Below are 24,942 nucleotides of genomic sequence, written 5' to 3' on the forward strand. Positions count from 1 at the left end.
TTTTCTTTTTATGTATTAGAGAATTTTACAAAAGCATGTATATATATATATATATATATATATATATATATATATATATATATATATAATAAACAAAATAAAAAAGCCCCTGCTAATGGGAATGCTTACCATTAAGAAAAGAAGCTGTACAGATAAGAAAAGACAACAATCCCCAGAATCACACAGCAAAGCATGATCATCATTTTCTTCTACAGAGAGAAAGACGCAAATGTATGAGACAGTAACGACAAATAATAGAGAACAGAAGTTAGAAAAAGCACTTAAAAAGGAAATAAATTAATGCTACTAAATCTTAGTTTACACAGCAGATCACATCTACTAAAAAGTTGCTTTAAAAAATCATGCACAATTCTTTTAAAATGAACAGAAGGGAGAAAGAGGAATAAAACGAAGGAAAGGTTTAGGTTTAAGGTCTGTGTGTCTGTGTCTTTAAGAAAGCAAGCACTCACTTACCATCAGGTGTAGAGGACTTTCATAATACAAACCACACAAGCAGTTCTTCTGTGCTTCCTAACAACATGATTCTGCTTCTTGCACAAAGAAAACGCGTACAGATCACAAACCTGCTGATATTACCTGATATAAACCTGCCTCCGTGTCAGTCAGTAAAGGATAGTTCAAGGACAAACAATATATTTCAACAATATAACACACCTACTGTCATGGAATGACATGCCACCAAACATGTTTAGAAATATGTAGAATATTACTGGTAAAGCACAGATACTGATACAGTATTTCTTCCAGAAGAGAAGAAAAATAATCATATGTCACATGACATCACAAACATCTTAAGTTAGAGAATACATTTGTGTCTTAAATTAAGAGGCTGCATTTTTAGACCGGATGCATCACATCGGTGCGATGAACGCTGTCCCAATTCAAAGTCTCCGTCAAATGCTGCCTCAAAATGCATCCTTTGTTTCCCGGTCAATGAAGGATAGGAATAATGAACTTTCCCAGGATTCATTGTTCGCTGGTGATGACAGGATTTTTTACATTTAGTTCTTTTGCGAGAGAGAGAGAGAGAGAGAGAGAGAGAATGCCAGATTATACTTTAATCTGAATCCAATCTAATTTTACAAAAAAACTAACACTTTAAACTGGTATAAATATAGAAATATATTAGTTTAGACAATTTTTATCTACATAAATGGACTAAGTAAATATATTTACACAGGGTGTGAACGATGCAATCTTCTGTCTGTTTCATTTAACAACGCTTGGTTTAATCTTTGCAGCCGTTGAAGGCATGGTCATATATCCTATTCTTTCATAATGTACTATCCCTAGAAAACGTTTTCTAAAAATCAGATTTATTTGCAGAAATAAAATTATATTGTTTGGACCACATTGTTCAAACTGAGGTAAATCTCTAAATAAATCATAGTAATCCAAAAAAAAAAAAAAAGTGAAGTCAAGTGCTCTAAATGTGTTGTGCAATGATATTTGCAAGCTAAAGCTGATCTTCAACTACAAATTGCCCAAAAATTAACATATTTTGATTTAATTTATAATAATTTATTACAAGGCACACTCAAACTAAGTTATACTTATAATGCGATTTAGCACTTTAGCTTTTTTCTTTTTTTTGCTGGTCTGTAACCTCTTTTTTATGGCTGGGAATATCAGTTTAACTAATAGTGTAACTACTGAACCCATACTCACATATAAACCCATATTCATTGACTGCTAAATATGAAATTATATATAAATATGATTTATTATATAAATAATCACAGTTATATGATAATGATTACCATGGAATCCATCCATTAATTTCTCAAATGTTAACAAAATACTTAGAAAACATATAATGCAATTTATTCCTTTGGTTAATTCCCATACAAACGTTCATCACATTAGAAACATACACATGTGGATTTCTTCCATTCTGGACGAGCCATCAAAACTTAGCTTATTGTGTTCACTTCACAGGGATCCAAAATAGAGCCCTTTTGATCAGGAACAGTTCAGTAGCTCAACCAGCAGATGTAGCCATAGACGTGTCTTAAAAAAATGGAGGTTACCTTTCTAAGTCTCATAAAAGTCCTTTATTCTGTGCTCATGGATTTAAAATGTGCTTCCTTCAAACGCCATTCCTGGCATGTAATAGAAGTTCCTTCAACATTTCCCATCAAGTCCTTTAAAAAAAAAAAACACAATCTGTTTCCTTGACCACCACTAGGGTTCCAGCAGAGTAGATTCCCATTGGTTTGTGCTGATGAAGGGAGGGGCCTCAGGGGCAGGGGGCGGAGCTTTCATCTTGACGTACTTCCAAGGAAAAACAAGGAGGATGGAAAGGAGTGGAGGAAATGATCTTCTATAATAATAAAGAGTTCATGAGCAGCCACAGAGGTTATCATAGAACCTGTGTGAGGATGATGATGAGGATGATGATGAGCACCACAGCACCAATCACACCCAGTATGATCATCTTCTACAAGAGACCAAACAGAACACGATCCATTAATCCAACAGCAAACATCTAAAGTCTTCAACCCTTCACCACCATAACAAACAGAGCCTAAAAGAACCAAAACGCACAGAGAACATAAAAACTAACTTCACACAACCAAACAAAAGGATGCTCGGGAGATCCCAAAGCCCAGAGAAAGCATGCTTTACACCCCTGAGGAAGACTAGAGAAGATCAGCTAAAATCCCGGTCACCAGCTCCATGTCTGCGTAACATCAAACACCCGCACCATTCCCCTTTCCCAAACCTTACACATGCTCCTCTGAAATTTACTCACCAGAGCCTTTATTGTTTTAGACCTACAGATAAACCCACTATCAAAGCAATAACTGCCAAAACTGCCAAAACCACAGACACTATTATAATGATTTTCTGTGAAGAAACACATAAAAAAACATCTGTTAGCATCTACTTTAACATTTGAGTAACAAATAAACAGCTCACTCGGATATAAAGAGTGATCCAAAACATGATATCTGATGAAAAGATATTCGTATGTGATATTCATTTCAGGTATTGCATTTATGGAAAAGACAAAGGGTTGGTTCATCAAAAAATGAAAATTCTGTCATTACTCACCCACATGTCATTCCAAACCCGTAAGAGCTTTGTTTATCTTCAGAACATAATGTAAGATATTTTTGATGAAATCCGAGAGCTCTCTGACCCTCCCACAGACAACAATGAAACTGACACGTTCAAGCCCCAGAAAAGTAAAGTCATTGTTAAACAAGTCCATGGGACATCAGTGGTTCAACCTTTATTATATGAATCTGCAAGAATTTCTTGAGGGAAGCTCTCGGATTTAATCAGAAATATCTTAATTTGTGTTCTGAAGATAAACGAAGGTCTTACAGGTTTTGAACAACATGAGGGCGAGTAATTCATGACAGATTTTTTTATTTTTGGGTGAATTATACCTTTAATGTCTAGAAAACTATCATTGAAGATTCCAAAAATATTTTCACATTTAAAAAAAAAAAGAAAGAAAGAAAGAAAGAAAGAAAGAAAGAAAGCTTGTGCGCCACTATGGCATGCTCATCATATTCATAATTTTCAACCCAAATTGCTTTCTTAATATGATGTATTTCCAGATGAATGTATTTCCACGCACTATAAACCTTCATGTTTAATCATTACTTGTTTCAGTTTTGATTAATTTCTATTACTTTTGTATTCTTTGTAGCTCTTTTTTTCATGCCTCTATACATAACTCATTTTTATATATTATTTATTTTATTTTGTTTTATTACTATATATTTAAAGGGACAGTCACCCAGAAATTAACTTTCTGCATGACTTTCTTTTTTCTGTGCAACATATAAGACATTTTGAGAATAATCATACTCATTTTGCCCATACAATGGAAGTCAATGGATCCCTCAAAATATATTATAGTGTGTTCCAGAAGAGAGGAAGTCATACAGGTTTGGAACGACATGAGTAAATAATGACCGTTTCCATTTCTGGGTGGAGTGTTCCTTTAATTTTAATATGAAAATCTTTTGTACCTGAACAATGACAACAGAGAGAAGTAGTTTCAGAGGCGGAGTATTTTTGTACACATGCACGTTTTTTCTGTTATTTTATCTGTATAAAGCGGTAAAACTCTAACAAACCCCTGACTTCATGAATGGAGGTGACCGATAAACCAATGCTAACTTTCACTTGCACCAAAAAAAAAACCATTTCTCACATTTTAAGACAGAACGGCTTTGTTAAAAAGTGTCCTTCTCAGCTGTGTGTGTCAACATTTTTGTTGCTGTTAATTGAACACATGTGGATTAACATTGTTTTTCATCATCTGAGATACACTGAAATCCTGTAATGGAAAGTTTCAGGGCGTATCAGGATTAGTAATAATCATTGGGTTTGTTTGTGTGCGCGTGACGTCAGTGGGACACAGTAAGGAGAGGCAGGGCGGGACGGAGGGGGCGGAGGGGGCGGAGGGGGCGGGGCCTGATATTCATCATGAACTCACACGTCGAGCCTCCTGCTGATATTTAGCAGCTTTTTTAGTGTCAGCAACCGCCCGCTCCACAAAACCCACTGACTGGTCCATGTTGTTCTCAATCCTCTCAATCATACCACCCTACAATGGATTTTGAGTGAAGAAGAAAGAAGGAAAAGAGAGAGAGAGAGAGAGAGAGAGAGAGAGAGAGAGGCAAAAACAAAGGAGAAAAGAAACAGCAGAAGCTACATTGACTGTTACAGAGAGCTCCGTACCTTCCGCGCTTTACTCTGATACCTGACTGCTTTCTTGGTTTCAGTCTTTGCCGCTTCAACATGATCGACTGCTTTACCTACATTCACCTCAATGTTATCAACCATGTTGCCCTGAAACATAATAAAAAATATGAAGAAAAAAGAAACATGAAAAACACATAGAGGGTGTCTTTATCAATAAAAAAATCCATATCTATAAACACATATACCCACCATGCACCCCAGGTGCACCATGCACACATACAGAGGGGTAGACCGGGGCTAGTTGTCACACAGGAAAGTAATTCTGAAATTGGTCTTAAAGTGGTAGTTCACCCAAAAATTTAATATTTTTTAAGTTGTTCAAAACCTTTATGAGTTTTGTTTTCTGTGAAGAAGGTATTTTAAAGAATGTTTGCAACCAAACAGTTAAAGGTACGGAAAAAAATAACTATGAAAGTCAATAGGGAATAGAAACGGTTTGGTTACTCACATTTTTCAAAATAGCTTTTCTTGTTCAACAGAAGAAAGAAAGATATACAAGTTTGAAAAAAAGTTGAGGGTGAGTAAATGATTTTCTTTTCAAGCAGTCAATGCGTTTAAAGAACTTTTTAATTTTCCAGGGCAATAATGGTAAACATGTTGAATATATCTTTCTAGTCAGTATATTGGCTATATAAAAACTGGATTTTAAAACCAAACCTTTTCCTTATTCACTGAAGTAAAAAGAGTGACAACTAGCCCTAGTCTGCCTTTTTGTTGACACTCTGTAGAACAAGGACTTCAAATACATTTACTAGGGAAATACTAGAAGCTTACCGTTCAGTTTTTTTCTCCATAGCAAGCAGTTAATAAGCAAAATAACGGTGGATTGGTCAATAATTTATCAGAACTCTTTAGATTGTGTTGAATTAGCTCTGCTCCAAAACCTAGTGAACTGCTTCACTGTTTATAGTCTACACAGACAAACTGAAATGAACTTATAAGTGATTTCTTTAAAATACATCTGATGGGAAACAATCCAGTAAAACACTGTTTATTCACAAAATATGCACCACCATTCAATAGTGTGGGGCCAGTAAAACACTTTTTTAAAAAAGCAATAATGTATTAAATTGATCAAAAGTGATTTACAAACAATTTTATGTGAAATAAATGCTGTTATTTTGAATTTTATATTCATTAAAGAATCACGAAGAAGCACATTGTTTTCAACAATGATAAAAAATATTTCTTCAGCAGCAAATGAGCATATTATAATGATTTCTGAAGGATAATGTGACATTGAAGAGTGGAGCAATGATGCTGAAAATTCAGCTTTGCATCACATTAATAAATTATATTTTAAAATACATTTAGTTATTTATTTAAGCCTAAAGGTATTTTAAATTGTAATATTATTTTACAAACCGAGGTATCTTATATAAAGAAGTATAATTTAGTTACATTTAAAACATCATCTAGTTGAGCAGCTCACTAGGTTTTTGGAAAAGCGCAACTGACTTTCTTCTAATCAAGGTGAAGGTGTAATGGGTGTATAAAGTTTGTGACCCAAATAATGTAAATGAATGAAAGGAAAACAGACAGTAAGGGAAGTAAAAAGGTCATGCGAACAAAGAGGACAGTTAGAGAGCACTCACATGTGAGAGAGAGGGCTGATGGGAAGTCAGTCTGAGCAGCTGCATACGGCTTAGCAACCAACAGAACGAGTTTGAACAAAGAGGAAGAGAGACAAGTATGCTACAGACAACAGACAGAGAGAGAGAGAGGCAGAGAAAGACAAGGAAATGTATGATAATGAGGGGGAAGTCAGAAAACACTGATAAAGATGGATGAAAAATGACGGACAAACAGATGCGTGTTGAACGGAGGAGTGTACCTGGCTCTCCACCAGCATGGCGATGTCCACAAACATGTCATGCAGCTCCTTTATGCTGCTCTCCAGACGCACAATGTCTTTGTGACGCGCTTCAATCTCACTCAGCGCTTGTTTGGAAATCCCTGAATCCACAATCTACAACACAAATGGCAGATTTATCAACATTCACATTCAACAAAAATTTTGAAAGTGTGGGGAGTTTTGCTCAGTTTAGAGCAAATTATCACAGGAAACGATCAGAGGATCCAATCGAGATGGACTATAGATCTTGTGGTCTTGGTTTTGGTATGGTATCGTAAAAGCAACATGCTACATCGTTAAATTGTTATTTCTAATATAAAGTAACCATTTGCACTACATTTTACTTCTTGTGAAAAGTAATGTGTTATTTGCATCACATTTGCATTGTAAAGTGTGTAGGTGGGCTACTTCTCTACTGCTGTGAAGTCACCACAAAACCTGCTTTGAAGGAGCATTTATGATATAAGATACTGTGATGATTCATATGCCTGCCAGAGTGCACATATTTTAATACAGCCAAAACGTTGCATTATATGTGGACATAACAACCAAAATCTTTTTTTGTGCCACTTTAAATCCACAATGTCAATATTTTTTTTATACATTTTATTGTGTGGTAACTGTTTTATAAAAGCAGTAAGGTACTCGAGGCCGTGCTGTATTGTGATTAATCACAGACGAAGACTCTTCTTCACGTAATGCCTAACAGCCGTTATTCATTCACAATACAGCACAGTCTTGAGTACTTTACTGCTTACATAAAAACAATAAGATAATAATAAGAGCTGAATGTTATTCAGGAATCCCATTCTTTTAAACAATACATTTCCAAGACTTTTGCAGTTTTTTTTTTTTTGTGATTTACTGGATAGGGATTTAAAAATTTATATTTTTACACACAGTTTCTACCCAATAAAATATTTTAAATCTTGGTATAATAAAAACATTAGTGTATTTCATGTTTTAAAAAATGTATTCTGTTTTAAGATTCTCTTCATTTACCTGACTTTTTCAGGTCTAATAATCTCACATTTTTTATATATATATATATATATATATATATATATATATATATATAGCTACAGACCAGTCTTATATATATAGCTACAGACCAGTCTTTCTCCCTCCATTCATAGCAAAAACCCTAGAACGAGTTGTTTTCAACCAGGTATCACTGTTTTTATCCTAGAGCAACAAACTGGACGCTAACCAGTCAGGTTTCAGGAGTGGCCATTCAACTGAGACTGCGCTACTGTCAGTCAAGGAAGCTTTGTGGATTCTAAAAGCTGATTCCAAACCATCAGTTCTTATTCTGCTGGATCTATCTGCTGCTTTTGACACTGTGAATCATCAGATCCTCCTGTCTGACCTCTCATCACTGGGCATCACAGGGATTCCACTTCGCTGGTTTTAATCCTATCTTACCGATAAGTCCTGGGATGGGGAGGTATCCAAAACACATCAACTGGTCACTGGGGTTCCTCAGGGATCAGTTCTTGGACCCCCACTCTTATCCATATACACAACATCACTGGATCCCATCATACAGGCACATGGCTTCTCCTACCATTGCTATGCTGATGACACACAGCTCTATCTCTCATTTCAACCAGATGATCCAACGGTAGCTGCACTGATCTAAGGCTGCCTGGTGTACATCTCGGCATGGATGAAAGAACATCATCTACAGCTCAACCTGGCAAAGACTGAGTTTCTTGTCTTCCCTGCCACTCCAAATCTACAGTATGACTTCTCCATCCAGCTAGGCTCTTCTACAATTTCCCCATCAACTTCAGTCAGAAATCTTGGTGTAACCTATGATGACCAGCTGACCTTCAAAGACCACACTGCAAAGACTGCAAAGACTGCTCAATCTTTCAGATTGGCATTGCACAACATCAGAAAGATCAGGCCCTCTCTAATGGAGCTTGCTACACAACTTCTTGTCCAGGCCCTTTTTATTTCTAGGCTGGACTACTGTAATGCTCTTCTGGCTGGACTCCCATCATGCACAATCAAACCTCTACAAATGATTCAGAATGCAGAAGCATGTCTAGTCTTTAACGAACCCAAAAGAGCCCATGTTACACCTCTCTTTATCTCCTTGCACTGGCTACCGGTTGCGGCTCGCATCAAGTTCAAGACATTGATGCTTGCACATAGATCAGCCTCAGGCTCAGCACCCACCTACTTCCACTCACTATTACGATTCTACATCCCTTCCAGAAGTCTGAGATCCGCTAGTGAGCGACGCCTCATGGTACCATCACAGAGAGGCTCAAAATCACTTTCCAGAACATTCTCATTCACCGTTCCTGGCCGGTGGAATGATCTTCCCACCCCAATCCGGAATACTGAATTCCTGACCATTTTCAAGCAAAAATGTACCTCTTTTGACGCTATTTCAACCTAAAAAAAAAAGTAGTCTGAACAATGCCTTAAACTTTGTATTATGAGCACTTCCTGTGTCTATTTGCCTCTTTAGAATCACTTTATGTATTCCTTATTATGTATTTAAGTCACTTTGGATTAAAGGGTCGGCAAAATGACAAAATGTAGATGTACATATATATACAACCAAAAAAAGGTACATATCTTTCACCAGGATGGGACACTAAGGTACAAAAGCTAAAGGCTACATCTGAGCTTGTATCTTATTTAACCCTAGTACATATTAGTACTTTAAAAGAGTATATTAGCACCTAAAGTGTACATATTAGTACATTTTTAAAGGCTACTGCCACATTGACAGCTTTGTACCCATTTCTGAATGCTGGTTTAGATTATCACTGCCTATGGGAGCACATTATGAGGAAGGGAAAGGTTTTGAATTGACTCCAGTTCTACCACACACACGCATGCATGCATTACCCCTGCTGTGAAAACGGCTGCATTTCCTCCCTCCAGCATCTCCTCCAGCTCCTCATCAGTTGTGGATTTACCAGCTAGAGCGAGAAGCACAACAAAAGCAAGTCAAAGACAGAAAAGGGGAATAGCACAGTGTCAGTTTGACACGGTTCAACCACAATCTTGAGAAAGAAACGTGTTGTACGCAGTACACAGTTTGATAAAAGCGGTCTCATGCACTGCTGTTTAGTGAGGAGTGAGAGTTTGGGCCCCACTTACTGATCTCTAATTGTCTCTGAATGCGACCTTTGCTTTTCTCTCTGAAGTCCAACTGAGCTTCATTGTATTTGGTCATCACATCAACAAACTTCCTGGAAAGTACAGCATGCTGGCAGGGCAACATGAGGGCAGAGTTAATAGAGCATCTGTATTTGTGTTTGTTACGTGAGAAGGATGTTGACTCACCTGTGATTTGCGTATTCTCATGTCAGCCGATACTCTTTCCACTTCTTCCATCTCAAGATTCCTTTCGATGGCTGTACAGACAGAAAGACACAAACACACACAGGGTAGGGTTAGTATAGTTACAGTAACTAAACACACACACACACACATATAAATATAATTGATGCTAAAATACCACTGACAGAGAGTAAACATTCCTTTTCTAAAGGTGGATAAATGACTCAAATTATTCTGGGTCAGTAATGTTTGAAAAGCCAAACCTAGTTTCTTGTGGCCTATTTTCAAGAAAACCACAAAGCAGGGCAGTATATGTGTAAATACACTAGCAGGCCTGAATGCATGTGAATATACTTACTCTTTAGTTTGTTACGAGCATTGTTGGCCATTTTCTTGATATCATTAGTAAGTGCCTCCAAATCATCCTGTGTTTCTGTTCACAAAGAAGAAAACAGATGTTAAGCAGTTATATGGAGAATGGAGACATGAAAAGGAGACTGAGTGCTGGTTTGTGTGTGTTTTGTCATTGTTAAACATTTCCAGAGGAATGTTTTATTGCTTGGAGGTTGTTCTTTCAAAGCTTAGGAGACTAAAGCGAGTTAGGTTTCATGTACACTACCGTTCAAAAGTTTCCAAAAAGTTCTGTATTTTTCTTAGTTTAATATGGAAATGTAGATAAAAACCCGGTTTGTGTGTAAATTAAATGTTTGTACATAACTCAAATCTGTGTCAATACCCAGCCCTAGGTCTCTTTTGATAAAATTGATACCACCTAGATACTGTAACATTAAATAATGCATTAGGTATTGTTTTTGTTTTTGTTTTACAGTTAATCAGTTAATCGGTTAATACATATTTTTTTTGTAATTTATCTAATGTTAACGTATACAGCTTGATATGTTAAAAATATATTAGAACACGTACACTGTAAAAACTATAATTTTTTCATTAGAACTTGGCAATGTTTTAGGCAACATAACAATATTTCAACTATAATTTTTTTAATAATAAAAAAAATTATATGTGAAGTGTCATGCACGGACATGTCCTTTTATTGATTCAAGATGTATTTTTTTTATGTTTTGCCTTTATTTACATAGGACAGTGTAATGACAGGAAGTGAATTGAGAAGAGGGGGCGGGATCGGGGAAGGTCCAAATGCGGGATTTGAACTCAGGACGCCTGTAGCACAACTGCACTGTATGTCAGCCTGATGCCCACAAGGCTATCAGTGCTGTCATGTCATTTTATTGTTTTTCACTGTAAATTATATGGCTTTAATTATCTTAAACAAAACAAAAAATCATTAAGAAGACCTTTGTCTCAAAATATAAGCATTAATTTGAGCTATTCTCATTTGCTATGTAAATCTACACAAGTCTCGTACTCTATAGCATACGTTGTCAGTGTCGTGCGTTTGCTTAGACCTTTGTTGTGATAAACAGTAAAGTGTGTTCAGCTGAATTCAATTTCCGTTTTGACTGACGGGTATAAAAAAGGTTAGTATACCATGGCAGTGGTCGACGCAGCCCTCTGTTAAGCCCTCTTCGTGTGAAGACCGAAGAGTGTAAAGACCATCGACTCTACCATGTGACTCCACCGGGCAGGAACACCAGCAAGGGATATAAGTATTGTTTTGATTAATACATTTTCCCTCTTGTTTCACTTCTGTTTGAGTTTTTATAACCAATTCTTACTATGTGTTTCCAGATCCCTACTATCACTACCACTCGCAAACCACGCATCACACAATGTAGGCAGCGCAATGTTAACAACCTGCACACTTTGCCTGTATCTGCTAATACACTAGTTTCTTTTTCTATTGGTCTCTGGAATTGCAGGTCTGCTGTAAACAAAGCCGATTTCATTACTTCGTATTATAAGTCATTCAAAGGTAAATCGCTGCTACACCTACAGCACTCTCCAATAATTTCTCATTTTCCCACTCCCCCCGTTTGACTGGAAGAGGTGGAGGCACTGTTCTGCTTTTCTCTAATGATTGGAAATTTAATCCTTTACCATCTTTGGGTATCAAGAGTTTTCAAACTCATCCTTTCTAATCATCCTACTAATTGTCCGATTGATCCTTCAAGCCATTTCTCCTGCAGTTGTACCTGCACTCACTCACATCATTAACATATCCTTCCACACTGGTGTTTTTCCCTCAACATTTAGACAGGCTCGTATAACTCCACTACTTAAGAAACCCACCCTCAACCCATCTATTTTAGAGAACTTCAGACCAGTTTCCCTTCTTCCTGTCATTGCAAAAACACTTGAACGAGCTGTGTTCAACCAAGTCTCTGCCTTTCTCACACAGAACAACCTCCTTGACAGCAACCAATCTGGCTTCAGAAGTGGACATTCAACTGAGACTGCCTTGCTCTCAGTTGTTGAAGCTCTAAGACTGGCAAGAGCGGAATCCAAATCTTCAATACTCATCCTGCTTGATCTATCCGCTGCTTTTTACACAGTTAATCACCAGATCCTCCTATCAACCCTACTGGCAAAGGGCATCTCAGGATCTGCACTCCAGTGGTTTGAGTCTTACCTATCAGACAGGTCCTTTAAAGTATCTTGTAGAGGTGAGGTGTCCAAGTCGCAACATCTAACTACTGGGGTGCCTCAGGGCTCAGTTCTTGGACCACTTCTCTTCTCTGTCTACATGGCATCATTAGGTTCTGTCATTCAGAAACATGGCTTTTCATACCACTGCTATGCTGATGACACTCAACTCTACCTCTCATTCCATTCTGATGATCCGACGGTAGCTGCTCACATCTCAGCTTGTCTAACAGACATTTCTTGTTGGATGAAGGACCATCACCTTCAACTCAACCTTGCCAAGACAGAACTGCTTGTGGTTCCAGCAAACCCATCGTTTCATCACAATTTCACCATCAAGTTAGGCACATCAACCATAACTACTTCAAAAACTGTCTGGTCCTGCAGATTTGCTTTATTCAACATTAAGAAGATCAGACCCTTTCTTTCGGAACATGCTGCACGACTCCTTGTTCAAGTTCTTGTTCTGTCCAGGCTGGACTATTGCAATGCTCTTTTGGCAGGTCTTCCAGCCAGTTCTATCAAACCTTTACAATTAATCAAGAACGCGGCAGCAGCATTCATTTTTAATGAACCAAAAGAATACATTTCACAACTCTTTTTATCAATTTGCACTGGCTACCAGTAGCTGCTTGCATAAAATTAAGGCATTGATGTTTGCCTACAAAACCACCACTGGCTCTGCACCCCTTTACCTAAATCTATTACTTCAGACTTATGTGCCCTCTAGAAGCTTGCATTCTGCAAGTGAACGTCGCTTGATTGTGCCATCCCGAAGAAACACAAAGTCAATTTTACAGACTTTTAAATTAAATGTTCCCTCCTGCTGGAATTACCTCCCCAACTCAATCCGAACAGCTGAGTCCTTAGCCATCTTCAAGAATTGGCTTAAAACATCTCTTCCATCTTTATTTGACCCTCTAACTTTAGCACTCACTATTCTAATTATTTTCTTAAAAAAAGATCTCAAACACTAGCTTGCTCTATTCTTTTTGTATTCTATCTGTTTTCTTTTTATTTATTATATTATCTAAAAGCCCTTGCTATGTGTACTGCGTTTAAGCTAATTGAGACTTGTATTAGAACTTGTATATCATTGCTCTTTTGTTGTTTTTGATTGCTTCCATTGTCCTCATTTGTAAGTCGCTTTGGATAAAAGCTTCTGCTAAATGACAAAATTTAAATGTAAATCTACAACAGTTTAAAAACATAAAATATTAGACCAAGTAGGCAGAGAATGAACTTTGCGCTGCTCCCCACGATCGCATCTGCCAAATATTCACGTGCATCTTGAAAAGCTGTTCCAAATGTTTTTGGAAGTAGCTACGCCATGTTTTTGTGCAATCTAGTTGTTTAGAGGAAAGGGCATCTTTAGCCCCATTGTACCCTATGTTTCATTTTCATGGCTTTCAGTTTTTCTCATCACCTTCTCGTCACCTTCCTGTTTCCTTTTATAGCTTCTTGCCATTCATCACACTCATTAATCAAACACAGTTTGTTATTTTTGGCTCATCATCACTGTGTATTTAAGTTCCTCTTAGTTTTCTGTTCATTGTTAGTTGGTGTTTTGTACACACTGTTATGCGTTTTGACTTTGCTCATTAAAATGACCTTCGTTTTGTAACTTTTGCAAAAGTTACTTACTTTTCTAGGAACTTGCTAAAACGTGACAATTTTACAGTAAAATTACATATAATGCTATGTTAAACCAATGTCAGTTTTTCACTGTATAAGGTAACAGTTAACCAATTAACAGGTTTTTATTGTAACATTTTTACAGTTTTTTAAGAGATGTGCTGTTCTACACATTCTTACAGTGTTAAGATTAACATTTAGCAAATGCAGTAAAAATATTGTTGATTGTTAGTTCATGATAACTACTGCATGAACTAATACTAATGCACAGAACTTTGTGTTTCACAAATGCATTAACACTATATAATAATTTGTATATTATATAAGATCTTAGAGTCTATTTCACCTGTTCTACAAGACAGTGGAAAACAATGCTGAACTGGTCAAAAATCACACAATGAGTGCACATGTGAACGTCTCTTACTCTGGTCAGATGTTGGTGCAGAAAGAATAACTGAGTAAAGTTTCTTCACTTCGGCCACATTCTCGTCGATCTTATCAATGCTGTGCCTGATGTCTTCAATCTGAAACAATCAAATTAACATCTTTTAAAATGCACAAACAACACAGTGGCACCCATTCAGAATTAAGTACATCAAAAGTGTTTTCATAAACACACACTGTAAAACACACAGAAGGACATGCCTGGGAAAAGAACTCATCCATAAAGGCAGGATTGTCCACGGCGATCTCAACATCTTCATCATCATGATCGCATGTCTGAAACATAAGACATAAAAAGTGCTTTACATTTTATGTATATTTTTTATTATTACCATAAATGCACTAAGCAGAGCTGGCCTAAATAGGATAGGAACTGTCTACAAACAGAGGCTGTGAAGTGTGACGCAATATGTTGATGATACTTGGATGGAGTTAAGAAAATGTCTTGCAAAGAAGTAAGTAAATATAATTTGTTTTAATGAGCTCATGCTGTTTTTCTATACACCCTTATATTGTTATAACTGGTAAGTAAATCACTCTCACTCTCAAGTCCACTTCTTTCGATATTTACAAATGAGAAGTTACCTTAATTCTATCGACTATTATAAACAAGGTGGGAAAACGAATGTGCTTGATAGTATTTTATTAAAGACAGCTGCACTGAAAAGTAAAACAATTACATTTATTTATGATCAAGTTACAGCAAATAATAAAGGTTCAATAAATATTAAACAAAGTTGGGAACTTGATTTTGGTGTTATACTGGAAGACCAGATATGGAGCAAAGTATTAGATCATGCAAGACAAAGTACCAAATCAAACAAATCATATGAAGTACAATATAAAATTATTAACAATTTGCATGTGACTCCTTTAACGCAAAGTAAATATGATGCATGTACAAAATTTAGTTTGAAGTGTAAAAGGGAAACTGGAACTTATTTCCAATTAATATGGACCTGTCCTTTAATTGCATCATTCTGGTCTTCGGTTGTTCAGGAAATTGAAAGATCTTTTGGGATTAAAGTGCCACTGGATCCCAGAGTGTGTATTCTTGGTGTGAACAATTGTGTACTGGAAACAAAAACAATATCTATAATGCTTTATGCTGCTCACCTTTCAATACTTCATGTTTGGATTAAAGAACACCCTCCTACTGTCACTCTTTGGCGTGAAAAACTTTTGTCACTGTTACCATATGAAAGACTACTGGATGGAACTCTGGATATTTTTGTAAATGATTGGTCTCCCCTTAAAGATTATTTAGGATGTGTTTGGCAAGCAATAACATGTATTGATTAATATGGATTTTATGTATTAATATGGATTGAAGGCTTTTTTCATTTAGTAATTAATTAATTAAATATATTTTTTTTACTATATGTTATCTTGTCCATTTTTTCTGTATATGGTAAGAAAATATGAAAATAAACAGATTAAAAAAAATCACTCTCACTAATTCACTATGCAAAGTGCATACTAAATTACAATTTAATACACATTTAGAAAGATATTTAAAGGGGTTGTTCACCCCAAAATAAATTTTCTCATCAATTACACACATTTAAGTTGTTTACTATAAAAGTAAAAAAGTCAATTGGAAACAAAAACTGATTGGATACTCACATTCTTCAAAATATCATTGATTTTTAAATGGTGACAAAATTATTCTTTAGGATAATTCACTATATTCTATAGTGGGAGTGAAATATCCCTTTAAAATGAATATTGCTTATACTGAGTAACTCCTAAAAAATACATTTAATATCCAGGCTAGGGCATTTCTAAGCCAATAACAATAACTAACAATCAAAAACTTGTTGTGGTAGATAATTTTACTTTTAGCATTTTAACCCTTTCAAACCCATTTTCAGCTAGTTAATAAGCTAATTTATTCAAAATCACAGATAGCAAACTATTAAATTGTGATTTGCAAGCTAAAGAGCTTGCAAATCACAAAGAGCTAAAGAGCAAATTTCCTATAGAGCAAATTTCAGCACGCATTGTTGCTAATGTCGTGTTGGGACTATGGCTCATGCAAGGATTGCGTCTTCACTCGAGGATTGCCTTTTTTCAAAAAGGTGGTCCCCCTTGCTCAGGTCTCCCATTTCCTTTCTCTCCTAAGCAAAAGAAACAGCGGAACAGCAGGTCCTTCTCATCAAATTTGAGCGGTGTCACGTCGGCTCAGTGTCCACATGCCCCACCCTCCCGCGTCCTCTTGTCTCGCCGGTGTATTTCACACAAGAAGACCAGCAGCCCTCTTCGACTGCGAGTGGCTTGGTCTCTTTTGGCACTTATGAGGAGGTCATCAATGTGGACATTATCCCTTACTACTCTATGTACTTGGCAGCGTATGATGCAGACAAGTGGGGAGGATCCGTCGGAGAGCCTGAAGTCCTTCCCCCTTCTCAAACTCTGAGGCAGAATCAGGACGCCGAACTCATCCGTGTCCTGTTGAAGGTGGTAGACGATCTGGGCCTCGAGTGGTCGGCTCCAGAAGAGCCCAACCATGGCCTGTTAGACGAGTGGTGCCTGCCGGGAAGCCATCAACAGTCCTCTTGCCAACAACCCACCCGTTCTTGCATGCAGTTCATGACGAGCTCACCAAGACATCCCAGCAGTGGCTCTCACCACCATTGACAGCGCTGATGACAAGGGATACAGCAAGCTCCCCCCTCTGAAGGAAGCAGTTGCTGCTCAACTGTGCTTGCTATCTGCCCACAGATTCAAAGACCACACAGTGCATCCCTCTTAGTCCTGCAAGATCACCTCAGCACTCGCCAATAGGGTATAATGCAGCGGACGGCCAGACCGGGTCAGCGCTGCTAAAATGGTGGTTCTCCAAGTGATTTAAGCCAAGCTTCTCCACAGTTTGGACCAGTCTGGCCAAGAACACCAGTAGGCTCTCAGGAAGCTGCACACATCAACAGACCTAGCTCTGCGTGCCATGGAAGCAATGGTGCAGGAGATCGGCAAGACCATGACCAGTTTGGTAGTGCTGGAGCGCTCCCTCTGGTTAAACCTCACTGAGATCAGGAACGCTGATCAGAAGAAGGCTTTCCTCGACTCACCGGTCTCCCTGGAGGACCTTTTTGGCCCTGCTGTGACAGGTTTGCAGAAAGGTTTTAGGAGACTCAGAGCTTCACAGGCGCTGTGCCACTTCTTTCCCAAGCGCCCTGGCCCCAAGGCTGCTGGCCACCAGAAGAATCCTGCCACTCAGCCTGCAAAGCTGGCGCAGCCTCAGACTCAATGGAAATCTGAGCCTGGGCTGAAGCATCACCCCCAGACAGCAAAATGCTTCCCCTTTCCGAAGTGTCAAGCTCCCAGCCCACGAGTTATACCATGAACTGCCTAAGCCACCCTAATGCACTAGAGAGGAACAGAAGGGGCAACGGCCCGCAAAACAGCTTGCTTTCATCGTCCATCTCTCCGAGCACCTCTGAGCAATGTATTTTCATTTCTAGCGGGTCACGTTTTGCAGTTCCAGCGCGTAAAAGTAAAAGGAGCTGTGGAGTCAATGAGTCAGGCTTTTTCAGCCGCTACTTCCTCCTTCCAAGGAGAGTTGGCGGGCTCAGACCCATCCTGGATCTCAGACATCTGAACCACTCGCTTACGCACTGGTCATTCAAGATGTTTACTATCAACAAGAACCTTATGCACATTTCCCCCGAGGACTGTTTTATGGCAGTCGGTCTGAAAGATGCCTACTTAGCCGACATAGCCCCTCATCACAGACCATTCCTGAGATTTATGTTTGAGGGAGTGGGCTATCAATATACAGTCCTTCTGTTTGGACAGTCTCTGGCTTCATGCACTTTCACGAAGTGCATAGATCTGACTCTTTCCCCTCTGAGACAGATGGGAATCCATTTTTTTAACTACCTTGACAATTGGCTGGTTTTAGCATGGTCAGGACGTGAGTTAGCTGCTCACAGAGAGCTTTTACTCAGCCACTTAGAGCATCTCTTGTTGATTATCAACCCGCATAATAGTCAGCTGTTGCCCAGACAGCGAGCTGTCTTTTGGGGAAAATTTTAAGACTAAGACTACTTTTAAGACCAATGTGGGCATGGATTACCCTGTAACAATCCCTGACTATTCAGAGATTGGTGCCGTCTCTCAAACCTGGGACAACATGCCACCTGAAGGTTTTTCAGAGGTTGCTCGGTCTTATGGTGGCCACAACTTCTTTAATTCCTCTGGGCCTGCTTCTCATTCCCTTCAGTTCTCTTCAGTTTTGTCTCAAAGCCCACGTTCCAACCCATGCTTTACACCTGGGGTGGTTTCCTGTCAGGGTAGAAGACCACTGGATCAAGGATGTGGCCCCCTGGATGACGTCTTGCCTGTTCCAAACAGGAACGAGATTAGGCCTAAATTGCAGAAGGAAGGTAGTCACAACAGACAAATGAAAAATGGGTTGGGTCGCCCTGTTGGAGGGCATTCCGGAGTTTGGCTCCTGATCAGTCCCGGAGCAATGCCTGCATATCAACTGCCTAGAAATGTTAGCTTTATATTTTAGCCCTGAAAACATTCCTTCCACCTTTTAAAGTCTACCACGTCTTGGTCCGGTCAGACAGCATGAAGGTGGTGGCTTACATCAATCACCAAGATGGTCTCAGATTACACACTCTTTACAGGATGGCTCCTTTTTTGGTCACAGAAATAACTCCTTTCATTAAGGGTGGTTCATGTGCTGGGCAGATTGAACGGAGGCAAGGTAGAAAGGTCCAGAGGCAAGGTAACCTCATTGGTGCTACACCCTCAAATGGTTCAAGAAATCTGTTCGGTCTTCGGGAGGGCAGAGGTCGATCTCTTTGCCTCAAAACACATCTCTCACTACCCAACATGACTGGCTCAGTGCTCACCTATAAGTGTTTCCCCCGACCACCCTGATTCCTCAGGCTGTCAGGCCAGTCAGGGAAACCAAGTGCTCTCTTCTCCTAGAGGCCTGCTTCCCAAAGATAGTGCATCTCTCAGCTGAGGAGAAACCTTATCTCACAGGTGAAAGGCATGATTTGGCATCCCTGGCCAGAGCTGTGGTATCTTCATATGTGGTGCCACAATGGGACCTTAATCATTTCCAACTGTGTACAAGACGACATTACAACCTAAAATGGTCAGTCTTCCTTAACTGGTGTTCTGCATGCAGCAAACCATTATCTCTAAGCTGGCCAATCAATTGGCAAAAAGGACATTTTTGTTCACCCAAAAATGAAAATTAGCCCATAAATTACTCACCCTCAAGTCATCCTAGGTACATATGACTTTCTTCTTTCAGGCAAATCCAGTCGGACTTATATTAAAAATTGTCTTCGATCTTTCAATATGTAGTGAACTGATGCATTTTTGTGAGAAAAATAACCATATTTAAAATGTAATAATAAATTTCATCTAGCTTGCGCTCACTGTTGTACATGGAAGCAGCTCTGGGCGGATGATTTATGAATAAAAGTCGTCTTGGTGTGTCCTGGCCTTCAGACTGTGCCGTTTTGGGACTTTTCTATAATAATAATAATAATAATTCATTACATTTATATAGTGCTTTTCTAGACACTCAAAGCGCTTACATTGTCAGGGGGGTATCTCCTCATCCACCACCAGTGTGCAGCATCAACCTGGATGATGCGACGGCAGCCATAGTGCGCCAGAACGCTCACCACACACCAGCTTACTGGTGGAGAGGAGACAGAGTGATGAAGCCAATCAGCAGATATGGGGATTGTTAGGAAGTCATGATGGTCGGAGGCCAATGGGCGAATTTAGCCTGGATGCTGAGGTCAAACCTCTACTCTTTTCGCAAGACCTGGGATTTTTAATGACCACAGAGAGTCAGGACCTTGGTTTAACGTCTCATCCGAAGGACGGTGCTTGTTGGCAGTATAGGGTCCCCATCACTACACTGGGGCGCTAGGACCCACACAGACCCCAGGGTGAGCACCCCCTGCTGGCCTCACTAGCACCTCTTCCAGCAGCAACCTAGTTTTCTCAGGAGGTCTCCCATCCAGGTACTGACCAGGCTCAGCCCTGCTTAGCTTCAGTGGGCAACCGGTCTTGAGCTCCAGGGTGATATGGCTGCCGATATAGTCCTGCAGGCCCTGAGAGGGCCCCCTTTCGAGCTGCTCTGTTTGGTCGATTTGTGGCCCTTATTGCTTAAAATGGTCCTCCTCCTTGCCTTGGCGTTGGTTAAGCAAGTGGGTGACTTGCAAGCACTGTCAATAAGCGACTAGTTTTATTGGGACTAAAGACTGTAAAATCATTTTAAAACCAAGATATGGTTATGTTTCTAAAGTGATCTCAACTTCGTTCAGAGCTCAGGTGATCTCCCAACTGATGCTCCCCATTACAGATGGTGAGCAGGGTACAAACATGCTCTGCCCAGTAAAGACTCTGAGAGTATACCTAGAGCACTGTAGTCTGTTTAGACAGCCAGGGCAACTTTTTGTTTGCTTTGGATGGTGCCATAAAGGACTGTCGGCAATAAAACAGCGACTTTCTCGCTGGATCATTGATGCAATAAAAGGCTTGCAGTGCCCTATAGGTGTGGGGGCCCATTTCACAAGAGTGATGGCCTCCTCCTGGGCATGGTCCAGTGGAATTTCTACTGGTGAGATCTGTGCGGCCAGCAACTGGTCGTCGCTGTCCACATTTGCCAACGAGTGTTGGCATACTTGCCACGCTTTAAGCTGCATGCAAATCGATGACTGTTGCCATTGGTTTCTGCAGCCACAAACACATGAACAAATCAGGCTTTAGCGCAGAGTAAAACATTAGTTTTCCCCTTAGTGTCCCAAGCAACGCTTGTTCCCTTATCTCAGGGAACTGAGGTTACGTCAGTAACCAGAGCGTTTTAACTTTTTTTTTCTTTCCCTGTTTTAGTAATCTTGTTAGGTGCATTTATCTTTTCTTTGTGTGTGTTTTTTAACACTTCTACTGAGTTTTAATTTGTTTTTATTTCACTTAAAATAATTTGAGTACTTAAACCTATTTTAGGGAACATTATAATTTTCATTACAGCTTTTAAAATGTAAAGTTTTCATTTAATATATATATATATCTTAAAAATTTTCAGCTTAATTTCAATCAACATAAAGTTTCAGTTAGTATAAACAACGCTGATTCAAACATTCAACTACAGCAACGTCCATGAGTAAAAACAAACAAGGGTGTTCACACAAGATGAAGCACAACAAAATGTATCAGAATGGACAGGTCTGGTGTTCTCTATTTTTCAACTTAAAACGTGAAATGTTCCCCAGTAGATAATAAAGACACAATTTTAAAAAGTAGCACAGATTAAGCCAGTTTTTTTTAATTATTATTTTGCTTATTGCTTACTTAAACATGAACAGAATTTGGCATAAAAAGCCATATTTTATTTACATTAGATGATCTGATTAAAACAACCCAAAGCACAGCATAACATGGTACATGGATCCTAAATAAATCCTCACAAAGTGAAAAACAAACCAATATGTTTAAAACAAGGGATATTTCCAGGTCACGCTGTACATGGTCACTGATGCATTTTGTACTTGTATTCATAATAACTGAATATGTTATCAACGAATGGCATAGTTCACAAGGTTATAGTCTTGTTCTCTTTAGATGTTGGGTCTTTTATGTTTAGTTAATGGGTTTTGTTATTAAAATGCACTTTGAGAACATGGATCACATGAACATCCGGTGTTAGAGGCTGCTGACGAGGCACGTTGTAAACTGCTGTGAATCAATAGAAGGACTGTTGGATTAGCAAATCTAGATTTTTTTGCATGTAAAGTCTGCTTTAATATAAAACTCGGCTGAAGTATAATGAAGTTTATTCATGAATAGGGTAAATAGTAATTTTGTGTGGACTTTAGAAATGAAACAACTGCCAGTGTGTCTTGCACTGCACTTTTATATGCCAAGCACATTCAGGTGTATCTTGTGATGTTTTATGAAGAGCATGTGGAGACCAGTACTGTTTTCCACTGAATAATAGCTTAACTGTCAAATGACATATCAGCAATTTAACGCACTGATGCTGTCAGGGAACAGAGATTGGCGTGTGATAGCATTATAACTCAAATGCGAGTCAGAAGACACGAGGTTTGAAGTCCGAGTGAAAACACACCTTCTTTATGACACCACTCAAGGATTTCTCTGCAGTCATCAAACTTGTGGCTCCATCACTCCACCACAGAGGAGCCAAACACACACACACACACACTGTGAAACCCAGAACACTAAGACTCATTCAGCATTTCTCAAGGCTCAAATGACACTTTCAGAAACACTCCATGGTAACCACGGTTTCTGCCAAATTCACCAGTTATATTTAGTTACCGTTACATATGCTTCTGTATGCTTTTTTGTTTTTCAACTATCCATCATCAAAGTATATGAAGAAATGTATCACGGTTTTTACACAAATATGAAGCAGCATACCTGTTTTCAAGTTAGAAATAATCAGAAAAGGTTTTTTGAGCAGCAAACCAGCATATTACAATGATTTCAGAAGGATCATGTGACACTGCAGACTGGAGCAATGATGCTGAAAATTCAATATTACAATATTACTGCTTTACTGTATTTATATTAAATAAACAGCCTTGGTGAGCATAAGAGACTTCTTTCTTTCTTTCTGACTCTTAATTGTAAAGCACATACATAAACCCAAATAGGAAATAAAACACTTACTGAATGAACACGTCCTATTCTGTGTAATAAACTCCTGTAACATTGGTGTCTCATATTTTAGAGCAGTCAATGCCGTTTATTAAAGTCAATTAAATATGTATGTGTGTGAGAAAAAATTCAGATGTATCCCTTTGTAATCGTTAACATTTTCATAAGTAACTCTAATTTATTTGTATTATTAAATTGTAACATTTATTTTGTAATTAAATTACATAATTATGTTGCATGTAACTAGTTACTCCCTAGCATTATAGATGAAGTTAAAAAAAAGATTTATTGTAGAAATAATAGATTTTTGTAAAAGCTATACTTTTACATTTTCTGAGGAAATGCTGATAATCTATCACAAGAGTGATACTGCTGTTAGGTAAGAAAGGCCTTTTTGGTACCAAAAAAAAAGAAAAAAGAAACATAATCTATCATAATCATATTCTTTGTCTTTACTTATGCATTAGTGAACCTAAATCTGCTCTGTGATTACTTTACATGCAGCAAGCGATCAAAACTGGAGCAGTCAATTCAAGTTCACCTGATTTCTGCATTTTCACAGACTGCCATCATGATCAATGACACAGTTTACACTGCAGACAGTCAGTTATTTACATTGAGTAAGCTAAGAGGAAAGTGATGAAGTTTCTATGGATGAGACTGCAGAAAATTGTGCTGCAATGAGGAGGTCATTGTGATATTTGTGTTTCAGTAGCCTATGTTCGATGCAGCAGGAGTCATGCTGTAATCAACACTTCTCACAATCAGTTAATCTTGGCGACTGCTGCAGGAAAACACAGTAAATGTTTTCTAGAGAGATCCACCTGTAACGTTCACTTCATATGCAAAGATGTTAGCCAATCATAGCAGCAGCTGTTTAGATCGGCGTCTCACCGCAAACATTTCCTATCACAGGGCTGAAATCAGGGTAGAACATTACCATTAATAACTGAATATGACAGTTTTGGATGAAAACAGAAACTAAGATTATAAACACACCTCAGGAAACATTATGAAATAATTTAAAAAACGATTTACTATTGGAAATAACATTAAATTACCGTAATTGTATTTTGTATTGCATGTTGCTGGGTGACGTATGAATCCAAGCAATGTTTTTTCTATACCTACAGAGCCCACAGGACAAAGGTATATTGATTCTGGTCACAAATTATGAATTTGTTCCCTCGTTTTATTAATTAGTTCCATTGTTTTAGTTAAAACAGCCAAAAATTATGAATTTGTTCCCTCGTTTTATTAATTAGTTCCATTGTTTTAGTTAAAACAGCCAAAAATTATGAATTTGTTCCCTCGCTTTATTAATTAGTTCCTACGTTTTAGTTAAATAATGGCCACAAATCAATAGCCTCATTAATTCCCTTGTTTTGTTAATTAAATAAATATTTTTTTATGATTTTTTTCCATGCATGTCAGGTGTAGGGCTCTGTGAATGCCTGTAAATGAGGATAACTTGGTGGCAGCCGGTTATTTACCATAGTACATTTTTGTAAAAAACCATGATCTAAGATCTAACATAATTAAACATTATGAAAACAAGCACTTACTGAGATTGTACTAAAGAATTTCAGCTGAACTATTCCTGTGACAAAATGTAATTTTACCCAATGTGCTGACAAAGACATCAGCTCTCCTTTCAAGTTTATTTGTAGTACTAACAATGTGTTGCCAAACCAACGGGTTTCTGTGAAGGTCGAAGA

The 24,942-nt window shown here is 38.3% G+C and overlaps 1 protein-coding gene across 8 annotated transcripts in view; it reads right to left on the reverse strand.

The window, feature by feature from the left end:
* Positions 1-24,942, reverse strand: part of LOC127971633 (syntaxin-3-like) — a 28,898-nt gene that overhangs the window by 743 nt on the left and 3,213 nt on the right. The window contains exons 2-11 of one of the 8 annotated variants that reach the window (XM_052574791.1): positions 14,759-14,833; positions 14,538-14,637; positions 10,272-10,346; positions 9,917-9,987; positions 9,731-9,839; positions 9,476-9,549; positions 6,584-6,718; positions 4,726-4,836; positions 2,777-2,871; positions 130-2,461 (exon numbers count right to left, since the gene is read on the reverse strand). In XM_052574791.1, coding sequence (XP_052430751.1) covers positions 2,785-2,871; positions 4,726-4,836; positions 6,584-6,718; positions 9,476-9,549; positions 9,731-9,839; positions 9,917-9,987; positions 10,272-10,346; positions 14,538-14,637; positions 14,759-14,833 — 837 coding nt within the window. In that variant the 3' untranslated portion in view covers positions 130-2,461; positions 2,777-2,784. Of the gene's footprint in view, positions 1-129; positions 4,592-4,719; positions 4,837-5,523; positions 6,445-6,583; positions 6,719-9,475; positions 9,550-9,730; positions 9,840-9,916; positions 9,988-10,271; positions 10,347-14,537; positions 14,638-14,758; positions 14,834-24,942 lie in introns of those variants that run through there. The other 7 variants (XM_052574796.1, XM_052574794.1, XM_052574795.1 and 4 more) reach the window with 7 other exon arrangements.

This window comes from Carassius gibelio, chromosome B14 (assembly GCF_023724105.1).
Source record: "Carassius gibelio isolate Cgi1373 ecotype wild population from Czech Republic chromosome B14, carGib1.2-hapl.c, whole genome shotgun sequence".
NCBI classification, from domain to species: Eukaryota; Metazoa; Chordata; class Actinopteri; order Cypriniformes; family Cyprinidae; genus Carassius; species Carassius gibelio.